This window comes from Cephus cinctus, unplaced genomic scaffold (assembly GCF_000341935.2).
Source record: "Cephus cinctus unplaced genomic scaffold, Ccin1 Ccin1_scaffold0128, whole genome shotgun sequence".
Lineage (NCBI taxonomy): Eukaryota > Metazoa > Arthropoda > Insecta > Hymenoptera > Cephidae > Cephus > Cephus cinctus.
The window spans coordinates 10316-20072 of NW_014332861.1; the positions used below are offsets into that span (position 1 = coordinate 10316).

At 35.7% G+C, this 9757-nt stretch overlaps 1 protein-coding gene across 3 annotated transcripts in view; it reads right to left on the reverse strand.

The window, feature by feature from the left end:
* Window positions 1-7794, reverse strand: part of LOC107262767 (mitochondrial tRNA-specific 2-thiouridylase 1) — an 11904-nt gene extending 4110 nt beyond the window's left edge. The window contains exons 1-4 of one of the 3 annotated variants that reach the window (XM_015729302.2): window positions 7639-7794; window positions 7095-7260; window positions 6213-6397; window positions 5708-5934 (exon numbers count right to left, since the gene is read on the reverse strand). In XM_015729302.2, coding sequence (XP_015584788.1) covers window positions 5708-5934; window positions 6213-6397; window positions 7095-7260; window positions 7639-7666 — 606 coding nt within the window. In that variant the 5' untranslated portion in view covers window positions 7667-7794. Of the gene's footprint in view, window positions 1-5707; window positions 5935-6212; window positions 6398-7094; window positions 7277-7317 lie in introns of all 3 variants that reach the window. The other 2 variants (XM_025080140.1, XM_015729301.2) reach the window with 2 other exon arrangements.
* Window positions 7795-9757: the final 1963 nt, after the last annotated feature.

The window sequence follows — 9757 nt, forward strand, 5'->3', positions numbered from 1 at the left end:
ATTTGATTTGACTAATTGGATTACCGGTTTCTTCAAGTACCGGCTTACTGGTATTTCTATTGTATTTGGCGCGTGCCGGCTTATAGCGTCTGGGCACTTGTTTGTTTTGATTTCAGTCTGTTGACTGTCTTTAGGATTCTAGGAATGTTAAAGGTAATAATTTCTAATATTATATCCTCATGACTGTCGCTGTGACTAGATTCAAGGGAATTATGCAATATTAGAGAATTAAAGGTCCTATATTCTCTTTCCTTTATCGGCGTCGCTGTGAGAGGTCGATAGGATTTTTGAGGAATTCTAGGATTTGAGGAGTTCTCTCAGATACTGTTATGCACATCCACAGTGCGCTATGCACTCTTATGTGGGGCTCTTGACGTATCCATCATCGAGAATGATGATTGGGAAGGAAAAAGGATAAAGGATAGGGGAGTATAAGGTCGGAACGTTACAATATATTTGAATGATGCGTTATAAATGTTGATAGGAAGGAAAAAAAGTCTACCCTGAAAGATTGTGTTTAAGAGGTAAGGAAAACTCTGGTGGCAACACCCTTGGCAATTGCATCGAAGACTGTATCGCAAGGGTATGACATGCTTTTTTCTATAACACAGATAGTTTGATAATAGAATTAATTCTAATGTTTATTATTGTATTTACCATGATATGTATTTTTAGGTATAAATTAACATCTGTGGTGAACAATAAATTTGAAGAGACAGTGGAAACTGCAGGGAAACTGCTGATCCATTTATTCCATCAAAAGCTTTAGCAAAAAGGTATAAAATACTTTTTTGTCACTACAGATACCTTTTTCACGAAGAAAGGTTCAAATATATATTATTGTGTCCTTTATTCTACGTGTTTTAGGTATAAAAAAGAAATTGTTTGAGACTACAAAAATTGCAGACTCATCTATGCATCCACAGACTTCTTCGAAAAGGTGCAATATTTCTTTCATTTTCATTATAGTTTGCTTTTTCAAAATGAAAAATTGTATTGTATTATATAATACAAATATCAATATACATATACATTGTTTATCTAATTAGGAAAAAGGAAAGTGTTGCACAGAGATACACAAATGCTGATCTTGAGAAATCCTTAGACGCGGTGAAAAGGGGAATGCCTGTAAGAACAGCATCGAATCTTTTGTTATGCCCCTATCTTTGTTAGATATAGTAATAACAAAAATTACCGCGCGACACTTCGGCACAGTTCTAGATCCTTAGTCATCAAAATTATATCTCGGCATAAGAATACCTTTTTGTAAGTTGCTCTGCGAGCAGCGCATTTAAAGTCAGTCGTCATAGTCCCTACGAACGGTGAACGTCGTTATGAAACAAGTAGAATTCACACACAAATTACTTATAGTAATTTGTATTATCGAAAGAAGTGTTTCAATTATTTATAAGACCTTACGGCATAACACTTTACAAGATTCAAAAGACCACGTTGCTCTACAAAAAGCGTGGTACATTACTACCTGTAAGGATATTTTTCAAACTAAAATTTAACAAAGCATAAAGTGCCAGCAGTACTTATATCTATGGAATGGGTAGAATATGCTAGGGCGAAAGATGAAAAAAACCGTATAGAACAAGAGAGAAAACAGACAAGAAAAGAAGAACATTTGAGGAAAGCTCAGATGAAAAAGGAGCAACAAGAGATCGCAAAAACAGCCAAGTCGATGAAAAAAAGGATAGCCGAAAATTAGAAAAACTGAGAAGAAAATTCAGAAGGAACAAGATAAAGTCGCGAAACAAATAAAGAAAAAAGAAGAGTTAGAACGCTCAGAAAACGAGCCAGAAAGAAAGAGACAAAAACCGTAAATACTCTGAATAACTATGTTTTGCTTTTTTTGTAAATATTTTTCACAAATGTAAAAAAATAAAGTAGTTATGTACTAATTAAACATTTTTCGTTATTCGTACATAATGCATGTCCATGAAACTACATAAATTGGAATTTAACCCGTTTGTATGGGGATATTCGGAACTGGCGGATAGTGGGTACGCGCAGGCGTCATAAATTGCGCAGGCGCCATACACTGCATCAAGGCGGTCATAAGTCGGGTACACGCAGGGGTCACAAACTACATGATGTTTCTCAACGGTCAGAAACCCCGGCAGCAGAGAAGCGCTATTAAAACAATAATTTTATTAATCGACCTTGATAGTTTCACTTGTATAATAGGTGAATCTCATTCGCAAGGCTTTAACGCACGTGTTGAAACCTTTAGTTTTCAATTGGGCTATATCACACGTGAATAAATAACAAAAATCCGACACGGCCGCTCTGAAACGGTTGTCAATTGGGCCGTTTACCCTAAACGTATGAACATAGAAAACTACGGAGAGGAGCATCTGGAAATCCCATATCTCTAAAAATGGTCACCTAAAATACGAGGAACTATGTTAAAGCACACACATACACACATACGTACACGCATACACACGCGCTCCACATGAAAGCCTTAATAATTCTATACCATTGTGAAAGCAGCCTTATGTCAACTGGAAATTCGGTGTGAACGATAGGTTCACGTACAAAGTGTATTTGATTGTGTTGTGTATTCGTAAATTACCAACACCGTCCAGAGTACAAATAGGTAAAGAAGGCAAAGCAGTCAGCGCCATCTGTCGTGTAAAAAATGCGATGGATGTGCGAAGACGACGACAGAAGACGAAGACGACAAATAAACGTACGCGTGTACGTCTAATAGGCGCCGATACAACGCCGCCTATTAGAAAAAAAACTACGACTCCGAACTGAAGTTGGCTGCTAGTGACTTAGGTTTTTTGAGGTAACGCCATCTGCCGGATATAATGTGAATCGCATGGAATAGTCACGCCGCCTATTAGAAAAAAAACTACGACTCCGAACTGAAGTTGGCTGCTAGTGACTTAGGTTTTTTGAGGTAACGCCATCTGCCGGATATAATGTGAATCGCATGGAATAGTCACGCCGCCTATTAGAAAAAATATTAACCATAAAGACCCGCCAAGTAGTACTCGATAAGGAATCACCTAAAGTTTTATTAATTATTAAATCACCATTAAATCATAATTAAATACGGGAAGCAGCAGTAACATAAAAGAGTAGCGAAAACGTTATAGGAATCATTGAAAATATAATTAAAATGATGGGCCAGTGCTAGATCATATAATAGGAAAACATGTAGTGACTTATGTACTTGGCCTCAATAATATGATATCAATACTTTTTGTTAGAGGAATTCACAGCAATCCTGTACTTGGCGTAGTTTTTTACACTTAAGTGTTTTTTGGGGGATTCGTAAATTACCAACACCATCCAGAGTACAAATAGGTAAAGAAGGCAAAGCAGTCAGCGCCATCTGTCGTGTAAAAAATGCGATGGACGTGCGAAGACGACGGCGACAACGACGACGACGGAACTGAAATAAAATCATCTCGCTCGCCATTTCAATACGCCCTGATCTCGTACACTAATCGTATTGAACTTGGTGGCAATCGCTTCAGAACCTTCAATTCCTATAGTGAATGTATCAATAACTTTTCCTCATATATAGCGGTTCATAAGATATTTTGTTCCAAACACAGGTATAAGGAGTTGACTCGAGTAAAGAGTCTCGGCGCGCTGCGCCCTGTACAGCCGGTTACCTGTACTTGGCGCGAGACTCGACCGAGTCTCTTGATGGACACCATTAGCAACGCTTAGCTATTTTAAGATTACATTTTCTTTTAAAATTTGTATATATTATTACGTATTTATAAAAAAAAAAGTGAACTGATAAATTAAATTTATATGCCTTTAAACATTTTCAACAACGCAATATGTTTTTCGTATTAGCGACATCACAACATAATTACATTTTATATCTGTAACAATATAAACTTGAGTGCTTACAACTTCTTTAATATATCCTGTTGAACAACAAAAACTTGTGGTATCCCCCTACAAAACACTTGCGTATAACAAATTATGCCAAGTACAGAAGTGCTGTGAATTTCTCTAACAAAAGGTATTGAAATCATATTATAATGCTAAGTGCATAAGTCACTACATATCTGTTTATTATATGATCTATTATTAGACTATCATTTCAATTTGTATATTCAAAATTTCCTATAACGTCTTCGCTTTTCTTTTATATTACTACTGCTTCTTGTAGTTAATTATGATTTAATGGTTATTTAATAATTAATAAAACTTTAGGTAACTTCTTATCGAGTGCTACTTCGCGGGTCCGTGCATTCATAAGTTGATATAAATTTGCGTTCATTATGCCAGTCTTCAAACTCAAAATGAACGCCAACTTTCTATATAGAGTATATGAGCAATAACTCATACAAAATAATCACGGTGAAAGCTTAATAAACATATAGTGTTAGAACATTATTAGTACATTCAAAGTATTTAAGGGCTCACATACCACTGAAATGTTCAAAAAATTGATTTTTTTACAATTTTTATTTTTTATACTTTTAAGAATTTTTTAAACAATAAATTTTAAGAAAATTCCACTCCGTTACAAAGTTATAGCATTAAATGTGACTGGACATCGAGTTGGGATGGCTACCTGGCTAACCGCCGCGCCCCTCTCGACAGCTGCGTTTCGTATTTATTATAAGATGCTAACCGTTTGAAATACGCCAGGATATAGTTAATTAAAGTGTACAGTACGAAGCTGGAATAGCAGATTAGTCGTAAGTTTACGTTGTATGTATGTGCCTACCAGAAACTTTAAACGCGTTTTTCTCAAAACTATGTTTTTAGATAGTGTTAGCACGATAACTCAGTCAATTTTCAATATTTTTTAACTTTTTTTTTTAATCTTGATAATTATTAATTACAAATTATTAAACTCTTTTTTTTTTTAAATGCACATTAAAGTTTGAAATACTGCAATTTCATTATTTTTGAAAAAAAAATTCTCTCCGTCAGACAATTACTACTACATTATTTTATAAAATTCTTTTTTATTTTTGCAGATTGGATTATTTTTGGTGAAGTTATGATTTTGACAAGGAGGCGCCATAGTTTTCATCAGTAGTCCACTTATATCCATGAAAAATAATACATTTTTTTTTGTTATAGTTGAAAAGTTAATAAAAAATGTGAAATCAACAATTTAATTTTTTTGTCACCATATAACCTTTATAATAATTTTTCAAATTCACTCGGTTTTCAGCGCGCGCAGGGGTATGTGAACCTTTAAGTACTCAAGTACTTTTGAATTTCTGGTATGGATCCGTCAACTAGTACTTGATAACGAATCACGTAAAGTTTTATTAATTAATTAATGACCATTAAATCATAATTAAATATGAGGCGGTAGTAACATAAAAGAGTAGCGAAGCGGTTATATAAAATTTAAAAATTACAATTAAACTGATGGGCCAGTGCTAGATCATATAATAAGCAGATATGTAGTGACTTACGTACTTGGCATTAATAATATGATTTCAATATTTTTTGTTATAGGAATTCACAGCATTCCCGTACTTTGCATAGTTTTTTATACATAAGTGTTTTTTGGGGGGATCTTCGGAATTACTTGTACAACATGTTACTTTTCGAAATAAGTTTTGGTTCATTTTTTTCCGATGTCGCGCCTAATTAATTAATAAAATGAATTAAAAAGAACAATTATTAATTAAAATTGATAACGATAATTATTTCTAACAGAAAAAAATTATAGAAAGTAGAATTCATAGCTTTATACCTCGGTAATGAAATCCTTAAATCGTCGGCTGCCAATAAAACAAATACCCATGCTTTCTTTTTTCTGGACTATTAAATTTAATCCAGCTTCTTGTGCAATTTTTTTCACATCTTTCTTCAGACATGAACCTATAGGAAACATGCTATAGCATAATGCTTTTTGTGGCACTTGTGATAAGAAAAACGTTTGGTCCTTTCGAGAATCAGAAGCTTTGAGAAGTTTTACATCTATAATGAAAAATAAAATACATAGCAAAACAGACTAAAAAAAATGCAGAATTTTCTTTCAAAATACAATAGATAAACATTGAATGATAATTAATACATCAGTTGCAGATGGAATTACATTTAAAAAGTTGTATTATAAAATGAGTATGCTCTGAAATTCAATAAATTATGTTATTATCTAGTTTTGGATACGTTTTGTGCTAAGCCAGACAATTTTTTTTTTAAATTTCATCATTATGTCTCATGTTTCTTTAAGTATTATTATTGAGTATTCTTACTGATATTTGGCTGAAAATTTTCCAAATATGGTCCAAAATTGGTTCTTACATAATGTCCAGTGGCAATAGCATCAGCTTTCAGTTCATTTCGCGCAAAATTATAAAACATATCGAATTTTATGCATTTATTACATTGGATGTCTGGATTTGGTGTATAACCGGATTCATATTCCTTGACTAGTTCACTGAAAAACAATGAGTTTATGACAGATTTATAATTGAAACTGATTATTAAATTAATGGGTTGTTTAAATAAAACATTAAATATTATAAGGTTTTCAATATTTTATAATAATTTATATGCGTAAGTAATTAAAAATCTTAAAATGTAATGTAATTTAGATATTTATTAAACTCAGTTTAGGTAATCATCTATAAAGATCATTAATCTAAGTTCTTTGATATTTAACACAAAACATACCAACAATTTTGTACTTTTGGAACTTTGAAAAGACTCATTGATGGTATATTTAGTGTTAAGGTATACGTGGGATTATCCAAACCAAATGTACCACCTGAAGTTAAAATGTCCATTTCATTCTTATAGTAAAACCATGTTTATGTAATGCATTTGAGTTGAATAATTAGGTTTAATTCCTATATATACTTGGCATGAGACTAGCAAATCTTATCGTAAAACTGAAATTAATACTATGTAAGACTCTATAATGCTTGACTACTCATATTTGTTCAATTGTTTCAAAATAAAATATATTAAAAATGGAAATTATATAAGTTAGTGTTTTTCTTTAGTTGCTGAGCCTATAATTTTTGTAACTGCAGGACTGAAATAATCACTAAAAAGTAATGAAAGTAAAAGCATCTTTAAAAACCGCAAACAAACGAAACACTAATAGATTTATTGAAATCATTATTAAATACCTGAAAACAGTATTCCAATATTCTTTAACAAAGTTTACATTAAGCAGTGGAACTTTCAGCTTATCACAAACCCACTTTGCATCTTCGTAATCTTTTTCAGCAGTACAATAACCAGTTTCATCAGTAATATCCCAATTTTTCATAAAAACAGCAGTTACATTGAAACCTACAGAAAATATCATCTATTTAGGTATAATAAATATTATTAACAAACTAATTCTACCTTTTTTCGTTAATAATAACGTAGATACGGCACTATCGACGCCTCCCGAAATTCCAATAACAATATTTTTAAACATCTTCAATATTATGTTCAAAATAGGATACAAAAAAAGGTTTCGTTATTATGTATGATTAATGAAAAATGTATATGATAATTAATAATAATGCAGTTTCTTCGTATTAATTTTAGGTTAACAGATTACGATGTTGTAAATGAAAACTTTGAGAAAGAAATATTTGAGAAAAATACATTTAAAAATGTATGTTATACAGTTATACACAAAACTAGGTTTTACATCACTCTACAGATCACTCGACTCACAACTACGTAGGGATCGGCCGTAATCCATCCAGAAGGTTGACACGGTAAAACTGCAGTATACGACTCCGAACTGAAGTTGGCTGCTAGTGACTTAGGTTTTTTGAGGTAACGCCATCTGCCGGATATAATGTGAATCGCATGGAATAGTCACGCCGCCTATTAGAAAAAAAATTAACCATAACCGACAGAAATAGTACCAGTCGACCGTCGTGTCTGGGGAACATTGAAATTCCCACTGAGACTGAATCTAGGTGTACTTATGAATCCAAAAATATGTCAATTGTAAAATTTCGATCATTGATAACTTCGATTTGCCAAAAAACGAACCAGTTCTCACTGATCTCGTTGTTTTGCAACTACGACATTGCCAACGATATTTTTCCGAAAGGAATTCAGCATTGCATAGAATCAAGAGACTCGGTCGAGTCTCGCGCCAAGTACAGGCAACCGGCTGTACAGGGCGCAGCGCGCCGAGACTCTTTACTCGAGTCAACTACTTATACCTGTGTTTGGAACGAAATATCTTATGAACCGCTATATATGAGGAAAAGTTATTGATACATTCACTATAGGAATTGAAGGTTCTGAAGCGATTGCCACCAAGTTCAATACGATTAGTGTACGAGATCAGGGCGTATTGAAATGGCGAGCGAGATGATTTTATTTCAGTTCCGTCGTCGTCGTCGTCGTCATCGTCGTCGTCTTCGCACGTCCATCGCATTTTTTACACAACAGATGGCGCTGACTGCTTTGCCTTCTTTACCTATTTGTACTCTGGATGGTGTTGGTAATTTACGAATACACAACACAATCAAATACACTTTGTACGCGAAGCTACCGTTCACACCGAATTTCTAGTTGACATAAGGCTGCTTTTACAATAGTATAGAATTATTAAGGCTTTCATGTGGAGCGCGTGTGTATGCGTGTACGTATGTGTGTATGTGTGTGCTTTAACATAGTTCCTCGTACTTTAGGTGACAATTTTTAGATATATGGGATTTCCAGATGCTCCTCTCCGTAGTTTTCTGTAACTAGGTGTCGGATGTGGAAGTCCAGGGCGTCCAGGTGTTCCGCTCCGTAGTTTCTTGTATCTAGGTGTAGGGCGTGGAAGTCCAGGGTATCCAGGTGTTCCACTCCGTAGTTTCTTGTATGTAGGTGTCGGATGTGGAAGTCCAGGGTGTCCAGGTGTTCCGCTCCTTATTTTATTGTATCTAGGTGTCGGACGTGGAAGTCCAGGGTGTCCAGGTGTTCCGCTCCGTAGTTTCTTACATCTAGGTGTCAGGCGTGGAAGTTCAGGGTGTCCAGGTGTTCCGCTGCGTAGTTTCTTGTATCTAGGTATTGGGCGTGGAAGTCCAGGGTGTCCAGGTGTTCCGCTCCGTAGTTTCTTACATCTAGGTGTCAGGCGTGGAAGTTCAGGGTGTCCAGGTGTTCCGCTGCGTAGTTTCTTGTATCTAGGTATTGGGCGTGGAAGTCCAGGGTGTCCAGGTGTTCCGCTCCGTAGTTTCTTACATCTAGGTGTCAGGCGTGGAAGTTCAGGGTGTCCAGGTGTTCCGCTGCGTAGTTTCTTGTATCTAGGTATTGGGCGTGGAAGTCCAGGGTGTCCAGGTGTTCCGCTCCGTAGTTTCTTACATCTAGGTGTCAGGCGTGGAAGTTCAGGGTGTCCAGGTGTTCCGCTGCGTAGTTTCTTGTATCTAGGTATTGGGCGTGGAAGTCCAGGGTGTCCAGGTGTTCCGCTCCGTAGTTTCTTACATCTAGGTGTCAGGCGTGGAAGTTCAGGGTGTCCAGGTGTTCCGCTGCGTAGTTTCTTGTATCTAGGTATTGGGCGTGGAAGTCCAGGGTGTCCAGGTGTTCCGCTCCGTAGTTTCTTACATCTAGGTGTCAGGCGTGGAAGTTCAGGGTGTCCAGGTGTTCCGCTGCGTAGTTTCTTGTATCTAGGTATTGGGCGTGGAAGTCCAGGGTGTCCAGGTGTTCCGCTCCGTAGTTTCTTACATCTAGGTGTCAGGCGTGGAAGTTCAGGGTGTCCAGGTGTTCCGCTGCGTAGTTTCTTGTATCTAGGTATTGGGCGTGGAAGTCCAGGGTGTCCAGGTGTTCCGCTCCGTAGTTTCTTGTATCTAAG